At 36.4% G+C, this 23,847-nt stretch overlaps 1 protein-coding gene across 1 annotated transcript in view; it reads right to left on the bottom strand.

Moving 5' to 3' along the window:
* Erbb4 (erb-b2 receptor tyrosine kinase 4) overlaps nucleotides 1–23,847 on the bottom strand; it is a 1,024,038-nt gene that overhangs the window by 317,507 nt on the left and 682,684 nt on the right. The window contains exon 5 of the mRNA XM_051154155.1: nucleotides 21,551–21,616. Within this exon, the coding sequence (XP_051010112.1) occupies nucleotides 21,551–21,616 (66 nt within the window). The remainder of the gene's footprint in view (nucleotides 1–21,550; nucleotides 21,617–23,847) is intronic.

Below are 23,847 nucleotides of genomic sequence, written 5' to 3'. Positions count from 1 at the left end.
CATTCGTGGCAAAGCAGGTACTCCCAGACACTGCTCCCTGTGGATTGACTCTCACTGCATTTCTATAAGGCATTTATCCACCTTAAAAGTATTCCTGCCTTCTCTGACGAAAAAGTCATTTTTTTTGTTTGTTACAAGGCTTGTCTCCATCTTACTTTGAACTCATACTATGCATATCTCCAAGCTGATTGCTCTTTCTCTACTGCTTCTGAATAAGAATGTAAGGTCCATAAAGTAGTCCATCCAGCTGAAGCCTGCTCTCATTTATAAACTCCACTGTGCTATGCCTCATGTTATCACATCAAAGACAGGACTGCAGTGACTGACTACCTCACAGGTTGGAGACACACCAGAGACATATGTGCTTAGCATGGTGAGTGTTATTAATCCTGTGTAAATACATTACATAATGTTATTGCATTCAACACAACACTTGTGTTGTGCACGTTACCTTATTCCTCCAGTACAAATGGTGGGTTTGTTGACTTTTCCTAAATCTCTAATGTACTTATCTTCATTAACAATACAATATATAACATCTGGTATACAACAGTACAAAATATCACATCCTCTTAGTTGAGTGAGATGTCAGAAGATGCCAACTAAAAAAGCATCTTCTAGATGCTGACACATTTCATGAAAAGATAGAATGGTGCATGAGCTCAAAAAACAAAACAAAACATAAGAGACTTTACTATTAGCACTTATTATTACATCTTTAAAATTTGTAAGTTCTATTTCTGGTTATTATCTGATGCTGTAGGTTTACTCTTACTTGCTTCCATGGGATACGATAATGAATTCATTGATTATACATAATGTTGAAATATGAAACCAGTCTTAGTGAACCCAGTCGCATTACTCCCTGAATAGTAAAATAAATAAAAAGTTCAAATATATTTTAAACTAGTTAGGATTCATGATCTTTAGTGACTTGGTTTTGGAAAACATAGGCACATAGTAATATTTTTTATCATAAGTGTATAGAATGCTTTGTTTCTCTTGGCAATTGTAGGTATCACTAGATGCTCGACAAATGTTCTGCACTTAGCTGCATCCCTAATCCAGAGTTTTAAATTATCCAGAGGAAAAAATTTCTAAAATGTAAAATCCTATTTTGTATTTCCACATTATCTACATTAAATTCTAAATTTAATAATTTCTTATATAAGCATTCTGGCATACATCCTAATGTCTGTGACCTTGGAGTATTTGAAATTTATTTTTCAGTGTTGTGTACCTCTAGTTAATATCTGTATTTTAACTTTATTTTCATTTTATTCTTCTATTTATTTTTCATTATTATTATTATTTTTACATATATATTATATTATTACACATATATACAATAACAACATACAGCAAGAAGAACCATGAAACAGGAATTATGTAAGGGTTACATTCATAATGTTTTGGCTATTTGTATTTGGCAACCTTGAAGAAAACATCTTTCCTATCTTGGTGAGTCTAAAATTCTGAATGTAAATCAATATCTATCATTTCTCTTTTGGGTTAATCTTTCCCTTCTTATCCTTCTTCTTTTCTTTCTTTTTCCTTTCCTACTTTCTTTAACATTTTTCCTTCCTTTCATATTTTTGCTGTGTCATGTAACAACACACTTTGCATTAAAATTTTTTTTTATTAATTTATTCATATTACATCTCGATTGTTAGCCCTTCCCTGTTTCCTCCCATTCTTCCCTCCCTCCCATTTCTCCCCTTCTCCCCTCCCCTATGTCTGTGACTGAGGGAGACCTCCTCCCCCTATATATGCTCTCAGAATATCAAGTCTCTTCTTGGTAACTAGCTATCCTTCCTCTGAGTGCCACCAGGTCTCCCCATCCAGGGGACATGGTCAGAAAAGGGGCACCAGAGTTCGTGTGAGAGTCAGATCTCACTCTTCACTCAATGGTGGAGAGTATCATGTGTCCCCGACCTGCGGGTTCAGTTATTTGGGGTCTCGAAGGGGGTCGCGGCCTGTGAAGAAAGAATGGGCGAGAGAGAAGGCACGACTCAAGAAAGTATGTCTTATCAAGAGTCATTTACTGAAAGCAGGTGTATGATTTTTAAAGTGTGCTCCAGGAAGGGCGGGGGAAGGAGGGAGAGCAGTGGGAAAGTACAGAATCTTCCGGGGTAGGAACCCCTGGGACAATGTGTGGGGCGGGGGGAGAAGACAGGTGGCCCCGCGGTCCTTTCCCAGAGACCACAGCACGTCAGATGTTCATGTACCGTGACTTCTGAGAAAGGCTACAAAGCCACGGTACACTGAGTGTTCCTTTTCTCAGAGCCAAGTTCCCTCTCCTGGGGCCAAGCATGCTGTTTGCGGTTTGTCCATTGCCAGGCAAAATGTTTGATAAGTTCTTTCTGTATAGGCTGGCTGGAAAGGGTCAGCTGGAGTTCAACGCAACCAGGGTCTCTCAGCTCAGCCAGGGTCTCTCGGCTCCCAACAATCATGTTTGTCGGCTAGGTCTTGGTAGGGGTTCAAAGCTTACTGCCTATATACTCCTTGGCTGGTGCCTTAGTTTGAGGAGGACCCCAGGATCCAGATTTGCCTGTCATAAAGTTCTTCTTGTAGGTTTCCAGGACCCTGTGGGTCCTACTATTTCCTCTTTCTTCCATGCTACTCTTGCCTAAAGTCTCAATCGGATATCCTCTCCTCTGACCCACTTTCTTGGTAAGTAAAGATTTTCATGGTACGTATCCTTTGGACTAGTGTTTTGATATAAGTGAGTATATACCGTTTGTCTCTTTTTGCTTCTGGGTGAACTCACTCATTATGATAATTTCTAGATCAATCCATTTGTCCACAAATTTCAGGAATTCCTCGTTTTTAATAGCTGAGTAGTATTCCATCGTGTAAATATACCACAGTTTCTTAGTCCATTCTTCTACTGAGGGACACTTAGGCTGTTTCCATGTTCTGGCTATTATGTATAGAGCAGCTATGAACATGGTTGAGCATATGTCCCTGTTATGGTAGGGCATTTTCTGGGTATATTCCAAGGAGTGGGATGGCTGGGACTTGAGGAAGCCCTATTCCCATTTTTTTCTGAGAAAGCACCAGATAGCTTTCCAAAGTGGTTGTACTAGTTTGCATTCCCACCAGCAATGAAGGAGTGTTCCTCTCTCTCCAAATCCTCGCCAACATGTGGTGTCATTTGAGTTTTTGATCTTAGCCATTCTGATGGGTGTAAGATGGAATCTCAATGTCACTTTGATTTGCTTTTCTCTGATGACTAACGAGGACGAGCATTTCTTTAAGTGTTTCTCGGCCATTTGATATTCCTCTGTTGAGAATTCTCTGTTAAGTTCCAAACCCCATTTCACAATTGGGTTGTTTGGTTTTGTGGTGTTTAATTTCTTGAGTTCTTTATATATTTTGGATATTAAACCTTTGTCAGATGAAGGGTTGGTGAAGATCTTTTCCCATTCTGTAAGCTGTCGTTTTGTTCTCTTGACAGTGTCTACTGCCTTACAGAAGCTTCTTAGCCTCGTGAGGTCACATTTATTAATTGTTGACATTAAGGCCTGGGGTGTTGGTGTACTGTTCAGGAAGTTGTTTCCTGTGCCTATGTGTCCCAGGCTCTTCCCCACTTTTTCCTCTAACTGAATTAATGTCTCTGGTTTTAAGTTGAGGCCTTTAATCCACTTGGACTTGAGTTTTGTGCATGGTGACAAATAAGGGTCTAATTGCATTTTCTACATGTAGACATCCAGTTAGACCAGCACCATTTGTTGAAGATGCTATCCTCACACTTTGCATTTCTTTGTCATATTTCTTGGTTTGTGGTCAATCCAAATTATTAGAACTTTACTGACATTCATATGCATTTAAATGTATATAAAATGTATGTGTATATATAATGCATACTATAAATATATGTCTACCAATTAGCTATAACCTCTAAACCTGAATTATCCTATATTATGTTGATAGTATTCTTTCTAACAACTAACTAAATCCTACTTTCATTAATACATACAAATTAGGAATTTATACTACATATTGCAAACTCTTTTCATGTACAGTATTATAAAGAATGTATACAAATATTTATTTTCACTCACAGATAGATTGAATCTCTTTTAATGGACTGAAAGTAACTAATTAAAATAGCAGACATATGTTAAATAAAGAAATTATTATATTTCAAATAAATGTCATCAAAGTACATCCTAATGCTTTGTTTCTAGGTAACAAGCATTGCTCAGCTTGAGATCAGCAGTACAGAGCTCAGAACAAACACGTCCTATAAGCAACACCATATGTAATTTATTCTATAAACAACATCATAATTAATTCTAGACACATACATCTAAAGGTTAATTTTTATTTTTAGCGCTCTTTATTCATGATAATGTACAAAATGTTTCAGTTTCCCTTCATTTCCTTTGCCTTCCTTGTCAAGTGAGGGAATAAGTATAGAAATGATTAAGACCATAATATTAATAACTCAGAATTTATGTAAATATTATTTATTAGTTAGTTAGATTCAAACTTTTACTCTGACTAAGTATTTATCCATGAAAATGACATGCTAAAATTTGTAAACTTCATAAGTACTATGATTCTATGAAAGTCTTAAACATGTATTTTAAATTATTTTATTATTTGCTGTGAATAAAGTTTAAAGTTTTTGAAGTCACAGTTTCGTGCATATTGTGGCCAAATATGCCATGTTTGCTAAGGCATTTAGATATCTGTTACATCCTTCAAAGTATTTATCCAAACACAAATCTTTAAAGAAATTCTGCTTCTACATAGGGAAACCCAGCAGGAACTTCTTGACATACACAGACTTGTGGGAAACAAACCATCAGCTCTTCATTGGAAATTCCTTCAAAAATAGTGACCAAGTGTTCCAAATGGAATTAGTGACACACTGAGAAACAAAGCAAGGGTAGTTACGTAAATAATCTAGACTCATCCTCAGATCACTGCTCAGTGCTGCTTCAGGAAAATTTCAAAACACTAGAATAAGATGTGAGGCAGGGAAGGTATTCTAAACTGGTGGATACAGTCTTTTTATGGAGAACATACAGGACTTGAAGGAAAAGTACGATGAGGAACCCACCCAGGAAGGCGGTTCAAGCTGAGGAAGCTCGTCAGGAAGTTCTGCTGTCCTAGTGCGATGTGACTGACGCAACTGCACAGAAAGACCAGGAAAGTAAACGGGAATCGAAGTGGAACATATGAATGCTGAAGAAGCTGCACAGGAGGAAATGCCAAAGAAAAACGAGCAGTTGATAAAGGGCCAAGATAAGAGTTATCAGAAGCTAGTGAAACAGTTGACTGAGGCGATGGAGAAAGAAGAGGCCCAGTTCAAGGGGCAGCAACAGAGGATCCCTGAGCACAAAGTTCCCAAACAGGTCTACTAACTGAGAGATATCAGCAAGAGAGCAAAATGCTTCAAGATGAGGCAAAGTCTCCAGAAACAAAAACAAGGGATTAAAAAAAAAAAAAGATCACTTCTCCATTCTCAGTCAAAGCAGAGATTAATAAGTTGATGATTCGGAACACATGTCACACTGACAGCACATGAGAAAAAATTTAAAAATCTGCAAAGGCGTGCAGCATAATCATTGAAATCATGTTTATTTTCCTAGCACTGTGCACTAGGGATGCCATTAATGTCCTCACTATAGGAGATGTCTCAAAAGCATTGATAAGCTGCCTTGCCAGATGCTGGCCAGGAGACAAGTGGACACTGAGCACATCCTAAGTGTTAGCAACCTATTGTCCAGATGCGTAATGAGTATGAAGGACAAGCCCAGTTCTTTTTTTTTATTTAATTAATTTTTTCAGATTACAACTCAATTGTTATGCCCTCACTTGTATTCTCCTATTCCTCCCTCCTTCCCTCTTTCACCCTATTCCCCTCCCTTAGGTCTGTGACAGAATGGGACCTCCTCCCCCACAATATGGTCACAGCCTACCAAGTCTCATCATGGTAGCCTGCTTATTCTTTCTCTGAGTGCCACCAGGCCTCCCGACCAAGGGGAAGTGGTCAAATATGGGGCACTGGAGGTCATATCAGAATCAGTCCCTGCTCTCCACACAACTGTGGAGAATGTCTTGTCCATTGGCTAGATCTGAGTAGGGGTTCAATGTTTACTGCATGTATTGTCCTTGGTTGGTGCAATAGTTTGTTCAGACCCCCCTGGGACCAGTTCCGCCCATCATAATATTCTTCTTGTAGGTTTCTAGGATCCTCTGTATCCTTATATTTCTACATTCTCCCATACTTCTCTCACCTAGAGTCCCAGTAGGAAGTCCTTGCGTATATCCCAACCTCCTGGTAAGTGAAGGCTTTCATGACAAACCCTAGTTCTTACTGAAGACAATGCAAATTTCTCCATTATATGAAAATTGCTCCACCCCTCTGCAACTGCATGATTTGTGGACACTGGTGAGGGATAACACAGTCAACACACTCTGACATAAACCAATATATATATATATACACACACACACACACACACACTGAAAAATGGTGTGACAAGGAGCTGGATCCCAAACACATGGCCTGAAGAAGAAAATGTTTTGGTTTTTGTACATGAAAACTGTAAGGGGACATTTTCAAACTTTTAACAGCTGGCAGCTGATTGCACACTAACCTGATTAATAATTAGGAATAACATAAAGTAGTGTGTAGCTTTAAAGATGGACTTTAAATGGTGGTGGGCACTTTAATGAGTTGTCTGTAGCTATAAACTTATGCTACTCTTTTCCTACTAGTAGTAGATGAACTTGAAATCCTGCTGATAGTTTCCCAAGCGCAACAAAGTTTATTTTCTTATTCAAATAATAATATTAATGAGGAATCAAGCCATTTTTCTAAAAAAATAATTAATAGCTTATATCTGATTTTTATATAAGTTATCTTCAACATGAAAAATAAGACTTTCAGTTATCTATAGTCTCACATTCCTTAATTAGCAATGAACACTTGGTGAGCACGAGAGCCATACTCCACTGGTGATTGTCAGATGAAGAGGAAATCACAAAAAAACATAACAAGTGTAATTTCAAAACAGAGGTCTGGCAGAGACCATTCTTTCCATTCTTGTCTGGAGCTTGTTTTTAGGGACAGAATTCCCTTGGACATGTCAAAGCCGACACTAACCATTAAGATGTAACAAGAATAAATATTTTAAATTTTTAATTTTTTTATTAATTTATTCTTGTTACATCTCAATGTTTATCCCATCCCTTGTATCCTCCCATTCTTCCCTCCCCCCACCCATTTTCCCATTATTCCCCTCCCCTATGACTGTTCCTGAGGGGGATTACCTCCCCCTGTATATGCTCATAGAGTATCAAGTCTCTTCTTGGCAACCTGCTGTCCCTCCTCTGAGTGTCACCAGGTCTCCCCCTCCAGGGGACATGGTCAAATGTGAGGCACCAGAGTACGTGAGAAAGTCATATCCCACTCTCCACTCAGCTGTGGAGAATGTTCTGACCATTGGCTAGAGAAAATATTCCATGACATAGTAACAAGAATAAATTAATAAAAAAAGAAAAAATATGCATATCATGTCTGCTAATCATCTAATTCTTGTGTGGCTGAGTGAATAGCAATCTTCTAGCAGTTTACAGAGGTAAAAATCATTTTAATTCTACAATTAAGCTTAGTTGTTTAGGGGATTAAGATTTTTTGGTCTAGATAGATATTTTAAGTTGATAATGATGAGATATGATAGATATTGGTTCATGCTGAAGAGAGAGCTAAAAGATGACTTAAAAACAAATCACCTATGTATCACAAAGTAGAATTGTGCTAAGTTGTTTAGGCTTCCCTAGTGCATATGATTGTCCTTCCAATCATATCTGATCTGATAATAACCACTATAGATGAGAAAGCTTGCTGTGTCATGATGTATACACACCTACAGGTAACATAACCATTTAATCCTAAGCAATAGCTTCTATAGGTAACCCAAAAAACATGTTCTATTGCTGCACAGGCGTTGCTGAAATTGACATTCTGAGTCAGTTAATAAAAGCATGCTCCGATTTTTGCAGGTACTAATCAGATTTGACCCTTGTTTCCAGTGTAGTCTCTAGTGACCCATGAACTGCGACAAGATAGTGTTAGTTGTATCACAGAGCAAAGGGATCTTGTCGACTCTGTCCTTCACCATCACCTGCTTTATTAATTTATTTAATGAGTTCTCTTTAACCTTTCTTATAAAGACATTCTCAGTGATTCACTGAAGGAATTTAAAGTTGGTTTTAAACTACCATCTTAGCCACAAGGGAAATTCTCCCTCATTAAGGGACTGTTAACATCTACAAAGTTTGTGAGTCAGGAATCAAAGAAAAATATCATGATATTATAATAACTATAAAAGATTCCTAGCCATGAGTGAGAATTATTTCACATACCAATTACAGGACTCTAGACAGAGATTTCAGCAAATGAAGGAAGAGTATGAAAATGTATAAAAAATTTAGTGGATTTTTGTGTGTTTGTATGTATTGTTGTGTCTGTTTTATGTGTGTGTGAGCACATATATGTATGCGTGTATGTGTGTGTGTGTGTGTGTGTGTGTGTGTGTGTGTGTGTGTGTGCAGGTTCCAAGGCATTCACTTGTGCATAAAGGACAATGATGAATGTCAGGTGTCTTTTTTAAAATTTTATTTTATTACACATGTATAAAACAAACTACATACAGCAGGGAGAACCATGTGACAATCATGAGAATAATGAGTTCTATACATGTTACACTCATAGTGACTTGGCCATCTGCATTTGTCTCATTTGAAGCAAGTGTTTTTTACTGTCTTGTTGGGTCTAAATTTCTGAATGAGATTCAATATCTATCCTATCTCAACTCTAATAGCTTAACTTCTTTATCTTGATCTAAAATGATCATGTCCCCTAAGCAATGCTTGGTCGTAAAACTATACTATCTTGTCTTCAATGCCCTTCAGAGACTTGAGAAGGAATAAAACGTAAATTACTGAGTGAACCAGCATTGTGGGTTAGCAGCTTCCAAAATGTATAAATTGACTTAACACAGTTTACTGCCTGACCAGCCAGTCTTAACAGCTTTCTACCTTGTTTGTGGGACAGGCTCTTTGAGAAATCCTGGAACTCACCAATTCAACTAGCCTGGCAAGTGAGGAAGCTCACACCTTTGCCACATCATCCTACCCTCCCATGCCTGGCGTTAGAATGTTAGGTATGTGCTATAGTTCATGGGTCTTAATGTGGTTTCTGGGGATCAAACTCAAGTCCACATGATTACAAAGCAACTAAGCCCTCTCTCCATGTAGGGCTTTTGTTAAAAATGGTACTTCTAAGTAGATTGACAGCAGCATCATGAATTTTTCACAAAGCAAGACATGGTGCATGGTGATGCACACCATTATGTGCAGTACTCAAAATGCAGACAAAGCAGAAGCAGGAGTTAATTGCCAACCCAGGGGATAACAATATTCTGTTTACAAAACTAAAAACAAACAAACAAAGCAAACATAAAAACAACAAAGCCCAAACCAACACAAAAGTGGATGGCACAATTTGATGTAGTTTTATTTGTGGTATATCTCACATATGTATAGACTGCTTTGATGTAAAAACAAACAAACAAACAAAACTATCATATCCTTTCATCTTTTCTTATTCTGCTTCTGTTTTCAAAATAGTAAAGATAAAGAAGATGGGTTTTCTCCCATTTGGTACATAGCTGAATTAATTACTCCTTAACATGTGACCCAAGTTATCAAAGAATATTTCTGTGTGAAAGACAGAGGTTCACAGCAGGTAAGGAATGAAGAAATTAAGCACAATTTCTCACTTATTGAGGAAGAAACGAACTCAAATAAACGTATGCTTTTATGGATAAATACAATGAAAATAGCCAAATGTCTCTAAAGGAGACAGTATCTTTTGCTAGTGGACTAAAAAGCTTCTGTTTTGATAAGGATAAAACCCTGAACCCCGAATAAATTATTTGTGGGTTTATAAATTGATACATGACTCCTGAAGAGCAATTTGTCTCTTTCCATCAAATTTATGCATTTAAAGGTATGTGACTCCGCAGTTCAGTCTAGAGAAATATGACTTATAAAATGATGTGCATTTGTAGATAATTGCATATTTTGAACTGTTCATTGATTCTAATTGTCACTAATGTAATTTTAACGTCCACTAAGCCAGAACAGCTAAACAAATTATAGCACAAACATGAGCCTTAAAACTATTACAGCATTAGAAAAATTAGTTGATCTTTCTTGTGCTGAAGTAAGATGTAAAACATACAGTATAAGTGAAATAACACTGAATGACAGAAAAATGGAAATAATAAGCCAATTGTTGTAAGTCAAGAGAAACTAACACAGCATTCACTTGTGGTTTTGCATATACATATATGTAAAAATACACTCATCTATATACTGCACTTCTATTACGTAATCACTCTTTATAAAAAGGCAAGGAGGAGAATTGTGTTCACATATAAAGACATTATTACTTTTACTATGGGCCCGTGGTATCATTTAAATAGTTTTAAATATATAAAATCTGTAGTGATATAGCCTATGTATTTCACAGAGCAAGTTAATTACTCAGTGTCACAGATGAAGACATTAACATTTAAAAATACTTAACTAGGTTACTCCAGGTCACATAGTGAGTTATTATCCAACTAGATCTTTAAATTACTTTCCGAACTCCTATACATCTTTATTAGTTTGTAGGGATTAAGTTTTGAGACACAAACAGTAGATGCCCAAAGGAAAAGGCCAGGGCCTGGGAATAGTAAGGATGATGGTTCTAGAAATTATTAAAAATGAAAAACTATATAACTAAAATATCTCACTTCTGTTTTCACTCCTTAACATCAGTTTATCCCTATGTGCCATGCATTAACAGCACTGAGAGTGAGCATAATTAAAACTAAGATAGCATCCCAATTCTTTTCACACTTGTGGTTAAGCCTAGATATAAGATTGCTATATATGCATATACATATACACATATGTAATTTCATGGTATCTTACACATAAGTAATTTCAACTTGCAAATTTTATAGCAGAGGCTAGGAGACCTAACGAGAGCTAATATATGAATCCACATTTCAGTAATAGCAGCAAACCATAAATGATTATAAGATTAAGATTTCAAATGTATTGTTTGAGGATATAATGAAAAGTGCTTTCAGAATATAGTTATTTTTTTTTAAAACTCTAGTCTACTTCATGCATTTTTTAAAATGTTAGTCAGGATCTGGTGGACAGACTTGACAGTCAGGTAACAAGTTGCAACCAGCAGTTAGAAAACAGTTCTCAGCTGAGTGCACATAGGCCAAATTAGGAAACTGTAAAAAAAGCAACCTGAGTGTTCCTGGTATACGTGTTCTAGATCAAAATTATCCTTCTAATTAATTCTCGGATGTCAGGCCAATGGAGAAAACCTTTCCAAATTAGGATCATGAGGACCACAAAATTCAGTGAACTGCAGCGTCTGTTACTATTTTTCTCATGTACCAAATTTAGACATGTTTAAAAAATCATAAAACATCATGCTGTAATAGGGGTGTGGTTTATTTGTTATACCCTTCCTGCAACACTAGTACAATAGTTAAGCAAAGAAATAAAACCAAAAGTAACTCAAAAGAACGCATGCCTTGAAATGCATTTTTTCAAATTCCTTGGCACGATCTCATGTCTCATTTCATGCCAGAATGTCAACAGAAAAGGCTTAATTTCATATATTGTATTTATGCCCTACAACCCTTAGTGTGGAATTCAGCAAGATCTTCTCAATGGCCCTGCCTTGTCATCCAAATCATAGTTCAAATAAAGTTACCTGCCATAGTTAGATGGAAATAATATTCTCCGTTCAAATCAATGAAGAATGTTATGATCATACATAACTAATAGAAATTTTTCCCCATATGCTTTAAGTAAATATTTGACTCACTGTTTAAAATGTTAAATGAGTACAGGTAATTAGTGCACTGTAATGTATTCCTTAATTTTACAATGTCTCCAGAAACTATAAATTCAAAAAAGGGAAACAGAAAATAATTGAAATCAATGTGAAGGCTTATAGACATACAAAGTTATTAGCAAAATACAAGAGTTTTAATTAAGGATGTTGGCTCCTAACAAAGGTTTGCTGTTCCCGGATTGATCAGGGATGCTGGCTCAGCTCTTTTCCACTCCACATTAATTCCCACTAGCTTTTCTCAGCCCTAATTGGATATTTACCACATTGGCACCTTCCTTTAAAATAATATTGCTAAACAAAGACTGTAAGCACAATTATAATGTGATAAATTATATGTTTCTAAATACACACAAGTATAATTTGTTTTTTATCCTTATAATTTGTCATTTGATTTTTGCAATTTACAGATTTTTTTTTTTCAGATTTTCAGGGAGACAGAAATACAACTTAATCTTAAGTGTTACTTTTTCTTGATTATATTTTGGGGAAGAAAAATAATAATTTTTGAGTTTATTAACTATTTAATGTAATTAAATATTCTAGTTTGATGCTGTTATATACTTTAAAACAAATATAAGAATTTATATGTCCAAATTTTTTCTTAAGAATAAATAAATTAAACTAAGATTAGATTTTATTTCTTTTCCTCATTTTAAAAGAATGTATTAATACATTGTCACTGTAAAAGTGATTTTTCACATATGCAAGCATAATAAAGTATAAATGAACTTGTTAAACTTTCAATTTTCTTAGGATAATCTATAAGGTCTTCATAATAACAATAGATAACATAAATGTTGTTTCAAATAATGTTTATAAACATATTCAATAGCTCATTAAGAAATTTATAGCATAGGGACTTTTTATTTTAAAGTTAATTTTAAATGAAAACTTCCAAAATAAAAGGGTTCCTTATATGAAAATAATGTCTTAGCTTAAATTAATTTAATGATAAATGGGAAAAAGTATTGTGTCTGTTTAGTCCAGCAACTGCAGCACAGATTTTCTCTTCAATTGTATATTGCAATATATTGCAAGAGACAAATGCCTTCTTCTTTCTATTGATAAATACACTTATACTTTATAATTTGTTTCTAGGCAAGAAATGGCATTTAAAAAACAACTTAGAAGGCAGAAAATTTAGTGCCAAAGTTTATCACCTCATACATTTCTACTTATAAAATCTTTAATTGAAGATAATTATGACTATTTTAATGCACAATGCATGCAAATATTGGGAAAATCCAACTTTAATATTTTAATATATGCATTTTTCACTTTCCTCACTCAAAACGCAGTGACTAAATGAGCTGACGCTGGGCCTGGGAGAACAAAAGGGAAGGGTAATATGAAATCACTATCCTTCCTGATAATAGGAGGCCGGAGAGAGCCGGCCTGATACTGTGACTAGAGATAAAAAAGGACAAGCAGTATCTATTTTAAATGCGATAAGTGCACTTCATATATCTTGCGGGGACAGAGATAGCTTTGTTCCTTTAATCATTGTTATTTATGTCTTAAAGCACAGTCTCCTTCACACCTACACCTATACAACTAAGACCTCAGGACTCAGTTCTTATGAACAGAGAGAGAGTTGTCATTCTTTCCCGCAAGCTTACTAAATAATACTTCCATAAGCTTCAGCCTTCACATAGAAGATAAGTTTGTCTCCTCTGACATGACTACATTAATCCACTGAATCAATTTCCTTAAGCTGTGCTGTGGAGCAAGGCAGGCACGGTTTTACTGAGCTTAAAAGTACTTTCAAGTTGCAGTTGCTGCTCCACATGTATGGTATCTCTCTGTATCTGAGCCTACGTTCGTTTGACCCCTTGCAGTGATGCCAGAAGTATTCTTGTTAGGTTTCCAGGGTCGGCAGGCTATAGCGTTAAAAAGGATTAAAGGAGCACGAATTCTAGTTGTTGAATATATCACTCTGGGATAAATAGGAGCAGAGCACTTAGTAAGATTGTACGAGCATCACTTACATTAATATTCATAAAATCCCTTAGCATGGCTAAGATTTCTTAAAATATTCTGTTTAGAAAAAAACCTTCTGTTCTAATAGAGAGTGTTTATAAAATATCTACTTGTTCTAGTTTACAATGTGAACATCAGGAAATGCTACTGAGGACACAATTAAATTATATAACATGCCTTCAAATCAACTCTGATACCTAAACCAGAGCACAGAAGAATGGGCAAAGTATAATTAATTGAAAAAATGTATATAAATCTAAATTTCTGGAAAAAAATATATAAAATTCTTGAAAACTGGACAAATAACCCTTTGTCTATAACAACCTTCCTATAAAGTATCTCTGGAGTCCCATTTTGTGGGCTCTACTTTCACCAAGCACGAGAGTTTCCCCCAGTTGTGGCAACACTGACTCCTTTCACTCAGGGACAATGTGATAGACTGACACCTTTGCTTCCCATGGCTTCATTCAGAGACATTGTCAGCTCTCATTACACTCTGCTTCATCTCATCCAACACGTTGTTCAGCACTGTTGACCTCTCCCAGAGCTGAGCCACTTGTCTTTACCGTGACTTCCTTCCTTTTAGCTACACAACACACCCTTTAGCACACCAACCGGGATGAGGGCCTACAGGAGTATGCCAGTGAACAGGTAAGGCGAACTACTATCCGAACTTTGCTTTGCTGAATGGAGATGAAGGAATTTGGAATAGTTGTCCTTCCTTTCCTAATACTTTGAAATTCTGGGAAAAAATCCATAAAAGATATAAGGAAATGTTTGACAAAAATAAAAAATAAAAATAAATAAAAATTAATTTCTTTATGGAAGATCTCACCAAAAGAAATTTACTGCAGGTATAGGGAAAGAAGTAACTTTAAATTATGAGACTACATCTTGCAAATATAAAATGTATATTTACAGTGGTGCACCAGTTAAGTAGAATACTATTAAAAGCTCCAAAAGTATTATTTAATTCAGTGAACGTCATTGCAAATCACATTAGTTCACAAAGAAACCACTGAAAATCTAAAGGGAAACTAGAATTCTGGGTTGTATATAATTCACCTTCATGAAAGCTCTGGTATTTATTCATCCCTATAGAGACTCCCATGAGGTCTAACTCTCACTGAAATATAATTTTTCCTCCCTCTTTTTTATTATTAAAATTTATTCAGATTATATACTGAATGTTATCACTTCACTTGCATCTTCAGGTCTATGCCCCTCCCTCTTTTGCCCTATTCCCCTCCCATGAACCTCTTACTGAAGGGCCCTCCTCTACCACCATATGACCACACCCTCTCAGGTCACCACCAACCCAGCATCGTACGATTAGCTTCGGAACTCTTATCGTCTTGTCTCCAAACACTGTGGTGAATTAATTTCCCATAGTAACGTAGTATTAAGGTACAATCTGGTCTGAAAAATTGTTTAAAAATATTTCTGCCATAGAACACTGCTGATATCAAATGAGTTCACTTAAGTCTTAGCCAGATACTAGTTTGTTTTTGTATATTAAGTAATTAATAAAGACTAAAAAGCAGTCGCTAATGTTCTATTTAGTTCAGGACTAGAAAAATAGGCATTGCCACATATTTTTCCTGACAGCAGGGATTGTTACAGAGAATATGATCCTGTGTTGGTGATCTTTATCAAAGTGCAAGTATGCAAGTCTATGGCCCTACAAATGTTACCTCTGAGAAGCAATACCATGGAAATTGATGCCTGCATGTATGGATCTTAAGACCAGGTTGAAGGGGCTCTACAGAAGAGGATGGATAACATATGGTTGAAGAAGTAAGTGGGGAAAACGAGAGAGAATTTAACAGGGAAAGTGGAAGAAAGGAAGGATTATGTCCTTATAAATAAGATGAAGGATTTTAGAAAAAGGTACAGGGAAACAATTTTTTTAAGTGTGTGGGTGTGTGTATGCACTTGTTTCTGCATTTATGTATATCTGTGACTGTTGATTTATGTGTATAATTTAAGTGAATTTTTTCCTATTGGGTTGATAATACTCCCTACAATCGCCTATACTACCTAACAAAACCCCCAGAGCGATATGTGAGAAATCTTCCTTCAAATTTTTGGGTAGGAATGCTTAAGAGACTCCCCAAATAATAAGGGATATTGAGTAGCACTTGGCAGCTTCCCCAGAACTTAAAAGCGAAACCTTATTGTTAGAGACACCACAAATTTCAGATAGAAGACTTAAGGAATTGAGCTAGAACTGATGATTGCTCTCATGATGTGTAAATATGCCATGCAGGCTTCAAAAGAGAAAAGCAACCAAGCAATCCTACACAGCAGAAAAGCTTCCAAACCAGAACAAGGAACAGCATGGGAATAAATCCTCAAGGTGCAATGGTGGCACTTATATCTTAGGGGGAACTACCACCTGTTTTACTGGATATAAGCTTCCTTCAATTGGAAGGAAGGAATCCTAACCAACTACATACCCATGACTGGTAAGGTCAAGTGGCAGAGAAGAGAGCCTACAACTGCCATTCTCCTACGCAAGTATAATTCCTTTATTCTAAATACTTATGTTTATACCAACATGTAAGTGTAGCTCTCACTCTTCAAAGATGCTTCTTTTTGTTCTAGACAGAGACCACTTCAGATATCCACAACTGACTGTGCAGGTGCCTCACTTCAGTGGATATAGCTACAATACAATCATGAGAACAAGGGCTCTGGGAGCATTGTAAATGACTGTGTGTGTGTGTGTGTGTGTGTGTGTGTGTGTGTGTGTTGCTAAGAGCCAGTTCAGGATATCTTCTGTGAAATAGTGTCTCCTATGTATGAAAGGGAAAGTGTTCCAATGAAATATCAAAAATATGGTTGCATAGACCAGACCTACATAATATCAATAAGAGCTAGTTGACATGTTTTCAGGAATAAAGGAATTCTCAAAATGCCCCACCTTTAGACAAAGAACTACTGTTAATAGCTGCTGAGAGATGGGTTGTAGCCTTCTCCAGGGAGATGCCCTCAAGAGATTAATCCATTCCCAAGTGACCAGCCTCCAACCAATACATATATGAGCAGCACTAAATGCAAGCAAAGAATATTTTGATGTACACATATCTGTGTATATACAGTGTATAAAACAATTTTAATAAGAGGTCATGAGTTTGAGGAGCTTAAAGGAACAGTTAAAAGGAACTGAAAGAGGGGAGAGATGATACAATAGAGTATAGATCTATTGAACTCTCAAAACAAACAACTCAGATCCATAAATTCAAAAAGCTGTAGATATTAAAAAGGAAACCGTGTATTAGAAAGTGATAAATTCCTTGCTCTTAGCTTAATTTTACAATGAAGCTTAGTTATTTAGGGGTTAAGATGTTTTTAGGTCTAGATAGATGTTTTAAGTTGGTAATACAATATGTGAAAGAGATTGATTTACATTCAGAACTTTAGAGGCACCTAGATAGGAAAGAAGTTTTCTTCAAGGCTGTAAAATACAAATAGCCAAAGCACTAAGAATGTAAAACTTACATGAGTCCTGATTATGTCATAGTTCTTCTTGCTTTACGTTGTTTATTGTGTATATGTGTAATAATATAAGTGTAGATGTAAAAAGTAAAACATGTTTAATGAATTTTTTAAAAGATTATGCAATTGTAAAAAGTGGTACATGCTTTAAAAACCTTTGTATTTATTCTGTTCAGGTGACACGTATGACATACTACATGCATTTTATGAGAAAAGCAAGCACTGAATGGATTATATAGGCTTTACTAGACAGAAACAGTTTTCATATTAATTATTGTAAATTTACTTCCTGAAACAACACAAAATAATACAGATTAATAAAGTGTTGTTCTATATTTTGATAAGAAGGAAAGTGATAAATTCATAGAGAAACAAAATATTAAAGACTTAACAGAGTATCCATGTGTTGGATAGTCCATCCTTGAAAATTTGTGTAGATTAAACAGATTTTACAAGTAAAAGAAAAGTTAAGTTGTATACTATAATTTGAATTTTATATGTTCTAAACCCCAATGTATTGATGGTGACATGGTCCCCAATTCACAGTGCCATTTTTAAAAAGGTGAAAACTGCTGGGCATGGTGGGACACACCTTTAATTCCCGCATTCAGGAGGCAAATGTAGGCAGATCACTGTAAATTCCAGGCCAGCCTGGTCTACAAAGTGAGTCCAGGACAGCCAAGGCTACACAGAGAAACCCTGTCTCAAAAAACAAAAACAAAAACAAAAAACATGGACACTCTAAAAAGTGAGTAATGCTGAGGCATGTTATTTTATTGGAGGGCCCACACTCTAGGAGTAATCACTCAATGAAGTTTCAAAGCTGTGAGCCAAAATCAAGCCTTTATGTTTTTAAGTTTATCACTTTTCAGGAGTATCTTACAGTAACAGAAGCCTGACAATTCATATAGGATAATAAGTAGTTTTGAGTGAGAATAGGAAAAATGCAAACACGCATCCTTTGTTTACAGAGCTTATTTTCAGAAGAGTACATGCATGCCAGTGAGTGGCTGAACAAGAAGAAGCACACGTCAGAAGACAGTGCTGTTATTGTTTATATTTCTTGAATTTTGAACATTAACATATACATAAGTTAAAAATATACTGAAAGTATTTTTACTTTTTTTTTTTAATCTTTTTTTTTTATTAATTTATTCTTGTTACATCTCAAGTATTTTTACTTTTAAGGATTATTCTTTCTGTACTCTTTCCATTGCTGGCTTACACTATAATAATTTCTTATGTTATTGTTTTTATTAAAAACAATGCGATCAACTGAGGTACATGTGAAATGTTTAATTTTTATCTAACATGATAGCAAATTATATAATTTTGCCATCTTTGCCAGTTTAAACTCTCAAGGTTTTGTATCTTCTATGATATCTAAAGCATGCATTTTACATTCTCACCTTCTTGTAGGTTTTAAGATGTTGGTTTTAATGCATAGGGGGAAGGTTTACTATTTCCATGGTGCCTCATATTTGACCACGTCCCCTGAATGGGGAGACGTGGTGCACTCAGAGGAAGATTAGCAGGCTACCAATAAGAGACTTGATACCCTATGAGGGGGAGGAAGTCCCCCTCAGACACAGTCATAGGGGAGGGGAGTAAGGGGAAAATGGGAGGGAGGGAGGATTGGGAGGATACAAGGGAGGAGATAACCATTGAGATGTAATATGAATAAATTAATAAAAAAACAAAGTAAGCTTTGTTTTCAAATATAAAAGAAAATATTTATCGATAAGATTAGTGGACTAAGCTCCCATGCGTCTCTCATTTAGAGTCCCAATAGGATGCCCTCCCCTCTGTCCCAGTTTCCTGGTAAGTGAAGGCTTTCGTGGGACATGCCCCTTGGGCTAGTATGCAGATATAAGTGAGTATATACCATTTGAGTCTTTCTGCTTCTGGGTTAACTCACTCATTATGATCATTTCTAGCTCAATCCATTTATCCACAAATTTCGGGAATTCCTTGTTTTTAATAGCTGAGTAGTATTCCATAGTGTATATGTACCACAATTCCTTTATCCATTCTTCTACTGAGGGACACTCGGCTGTTTCCATGTTCTGGCTATTATGAATAAGGCTGCTATGAACATGGTTGAGCAAATTTTCTTGTTGTGTGCTGGAGCATCTTCTGGGTATATTCCAAGGAGTGGATTGCTGGGTCTTGAGGAAGCCCTATTCCCATTTTTCTGAGATAGCACCAGAGAGATTTCCAAAGTGGCTGTACTAGTTTGCATTCCTACCAGCAATGAAGGATCCAGAGGGTCCTAGAAACCTACAAGTAGAACATTATGATAGGCAGATTTGGGCCCAGGGGTCCCGCTCAAATTAAGGCACCAGCCAACGACAATACAGGCAGTGAACTTTAAACCCCTACCCAGATCTAGCCAATGGTCAGAACATTATCCACAGTTGAGTGGAGAGTGGGATATGACTTGCTCACATACTCTGGTGCCTCACATTTGACCATATCCCCTGGAGGGGGAGACCTGGTGGCACTCAGAGGAAGGACAGCAGGTTACCAAGAAGAGACTTGATACCCTATGAGCATATACAGGGGAGGTAATCCCCCTCAGGAACAGTCATAGGGGAGGGGAATAATGGGAAAATGGGGCGGGGGGAGGGAGGAATGGGAGGATACAAGGGATGGGATAAACATTGAGATGTAACAAGAATAAATAAAGAAAAAAAAAAGAAAAAAAAGAAGTAAGATACTATCATATCACAAAATAAATTATATTATAATAAGATTTTAAAAAATAAAGAATGATATCTGCATACCTGCCCAAGGTGCATGTCCCACGAAAGCCTTCACTTACCAGGAAACTGGGACAGAGGGGAGGGCATCCTATTGGGACTCTAAATGAGAGACGCATGGGAGAATAGCAAAATAAAAGGATACAGAGGGTCCTAGAAATCTACAAGTAGAACAATATGATAGGCAGATTTGGGTCCAGGGGTCCCGCTCAAACTAAGGCACCAGCCAAGGACAATACAGGAGGTAAACTTTAAACCCCTTCCCAGATCTAGCCAATGATCAGAATATTCTCTACAGTTGAGTGGAGAGTGTGATATGACTTTCTCACTTACTATGGTGCCTCACATTTGACCATGTCCCCTGGAGGGGGAGACCTGGTGACACTCAGAGGAAGGACATCAGGTAGCCAAGAAGAGACTTGATACCCTATGAGAATATATAGGGGGAGGTAATCCCCCTCAGGAACAGTCATTGGGGAGGGGAATAATGGGAAAATGGGGGGGGGAAGTAATGGGAGGATACAAGGGATGGGATAAACATTGAGATGTAACAAGAATAAATTAATAAAAAAACACCAAAAATTAAAAAAAAAAAGATTGGTGGACTAGAAGGTATATTTTGAGTATTGTACAAATTTAAGAATGCTGAAAATATTATATATGTATTCAGGACTGTGGATCAAACCATGGCTTCACTTATATACAGTAAAGACTCGAAGGACCGAATTCATTCCCAGCTCCTGGATTTTGTAATGTCACGTTGTGTTTCCAATGTCTTATCAAAGATGACAGGTTAATCTCACATTAGATAATGACTGAAACAAGAAACTACTGTTTACATTAATGTGCTCATATCAACACACAATTTAACTAAATCTTAAAAGGAAGCATAAAAAGAGTAGGTATTGTTGTGAACAGTAGTGAGTGTAAACCCATTAGTCATGTAGCTTACATCTATGTGCTGCTCTCAGGGTTATATTTCTTTTTATAATCCATCAACAATAATATAAGTACTTGGAGAACATAATTAAATACCAGTTAACTTGAAATTGAATTAACAGAACTTTTAACGTGTTTGGATCTACTAATTTTACTGATATGCATAGTTCAAAGTCAGAGATAATGCCATGACAAATGTGCTATGGGTGTCACTGACTGTGAAACCGCAAAGAACTGTGGAATGAAATAATGTATTGTCTCATTTGAAGGCAATGAATAGATAGCTTATTTGGATGGAAGCAAATTAAGCTCATTTCACATTGCAGGTGATCAGGACCGGGAGAAGATTCTATCATTTAACCATGGACAATCTCAATCCTGCTACTTTTTTCTCTTGGACACTTACAGGTCTGGCAGTGTTTTTCTGTGGGCCCCCAGCATCGGCCAGTGCAGGATTTATGGCATCTTCCACCTGCAGAGAAGGAAGAAGAAGAAGGGGAAAGGTCATGTTTGTTATAGTTTTTCATTCTTGTACCTTCTTAATGAAATACTTTTGTTCCAGGATGAAGATCTTATGCCATTCTAGAATTGAGATAGAGCCCCCAAAAAATGTTCACTTATGTGCCAAAACCTGAGTGTTCTTAGTACAAGAAATTGAAGCTCAGTGTCCTAATAGGTGAAAATGTCTTACCTTTTACAGGAAAAGGAAGGAAGTCAATTTGTCATTTTCTTCCAGTCACATTGACTATTGGATATTGCTGTCTCGTTGATGTATGCTACTGAAGGTAACTTCCAAAGCTCTTGACTTTATGTTACTAACCAATATTAAAAATTAGGAAGTAGTAGTTTGAAGGAAAAAACTGAAGTCTTTGACAATAATATTTGTTCAAACACATCATAAAACATCAAAATAGGAGGTAAAATCAAGCAGCTACAAAGTTGAAAGTTTTAAGAAGCTAAATGTTAGTCTCACTTAAATATCTAGGTCTAAAATGTTGTTGCTGCCTGAGTTTTCAAATGGGATCCTTCAAGTCCTAAGATGACAATTCTTCTGTATGAGTTTTGCCTCAAGGGGCATAGCCGTTCCATAGGGAAATTCCCAGAAGGACACATACTGAGCACGTTCCCTGGGAAATCCATGTGAGAGGACTTCCCTTGAAACGTGTTTCAGAATCTCATTCAAAATTCTAAAGGCCCACTGGCTTCTCTTTAAAATTAAGCATACATGAAAAGCTATTAAAGACTAGAGTCTTTTTATAGAAAGTTTTTTTTTATTAGGAACTTTGCCAATTTCCTTCTATCAATTGCAAATCAATGTCCTTAACCATAATAGCTATTTCTTAAAAATATTAAATAGTTACACCAAATACAGTCTTTCCTTGAGTCAGTTTTTACATCCTTAACTAAGAACTCTTGCTACTTAAGCTGTTTCCTCTCTCAAATGAAAGTGCCCAAGGGAATCTCCAAAGACCAACACTCTCACTGATCAAGTAGGCTTGACTGACACTTTTCCTGGCTGAGCCATGGACAGCCTGAGAGTCTATCTTTGGTAGTGAAAAGACCTATGCCCAAGCTCATGTAATGTTTAGCCTCTCGAGTCTAGTTATCTTTTGAAATGTATGGGTTCCTTTGGGCAACAGCTTATTTAAAGCCTGAGTTGGTGAGCCATTGAGACTGACATCATAAGCGTGTGATGCCCTGTCACTCTGCCATCTGCCTGTTTGGATCTAAACATGTTATATCCATACAATGCAAGCTCATTCTAGACGGCAGGAGAAGAACTCCATCTGGACAAAACAATATAATTTTAATCAGTGATAATGATAATTATTATTAAAAACTCACTGGAGTTCCTTTGTTCTAAATTAATAAATCTAAATAAATCTCATTTAGACCAGCGGAAATTAGAGAGGACTGTCAGTCAGAATGAGAAGCAATGGAAACTTTTTTGAGGACAAACTTTTTATGAGAAAGCAGATAAAGCATTTTAATGGATTCTCTAAAATCTTTTAGTTTGATGCATTAAGTGAATCGAAGAACTATTGTTCGTCAGTAGCTAGAGTATAGAATAGACTTCCTTAATTGTGTTTGGGTTAATACAATATTAACTTCACTTCTCAGAGCCAAAATGTTACCTATTTAAAATATGAATATCAATGTAAAATATTAAAAAAGAGTACCAAACATAATTAATATCAATAACAGTCATTTTAATGTTCTATTTTCTTTGGCAGAGTTCTAAAGTTTGAGTTACTACCACAGATTTACTCCCAGATTTAGTATATTATACATATGTACATTATTATTCATATATTCAAAATATACTTAAACTGTTAAATTGAAATGTCACTGTAAATACACGTTATACAGTATAAACAAACCAATTTTAAATAATTTTTAAATTTTAATTTATTATAATTTATTCAGATTACATCCTGACTGTTATCCTCTCCCTTGTATCTTCCCATTCTCACACTCCCTGCCTCTTCTGCCCTGGTCCCCTCCCCTACATCTCTGACAGAAAGGGACCTCTTTCCCCACCACCTGACCATAGCCTGTCAGGTCTCAGCCTGATAGCCTGCTTCCTCTTCCGCTGTGTACTGACAAGGCAGCCCCACCAATGGATAGTGATCAAATCTGGGTCACCAGAGTTCATGTCAGAGGCAGTCCCCATACCTCCTACAATCATGGAGAATGAGCTGT

The sequence above is a fragment of the Acomys russatus genome, chromosome 12 (genome assembly GCF_903995435.1).
Source record: "Acomys russatus chromosome 12, mAcoRus1.1, whole genome shotgun sequence".
NCBI classification, from domain to species: domain Eukaryota; kingdom Metazoa; phylum Chordata; class Mammalia; order Rodentia; family Muridae; genus Acomys; species Acomys russatus.
This window is presented reverse-complemented; position numbering and strand designations above follow the sequence as displayed.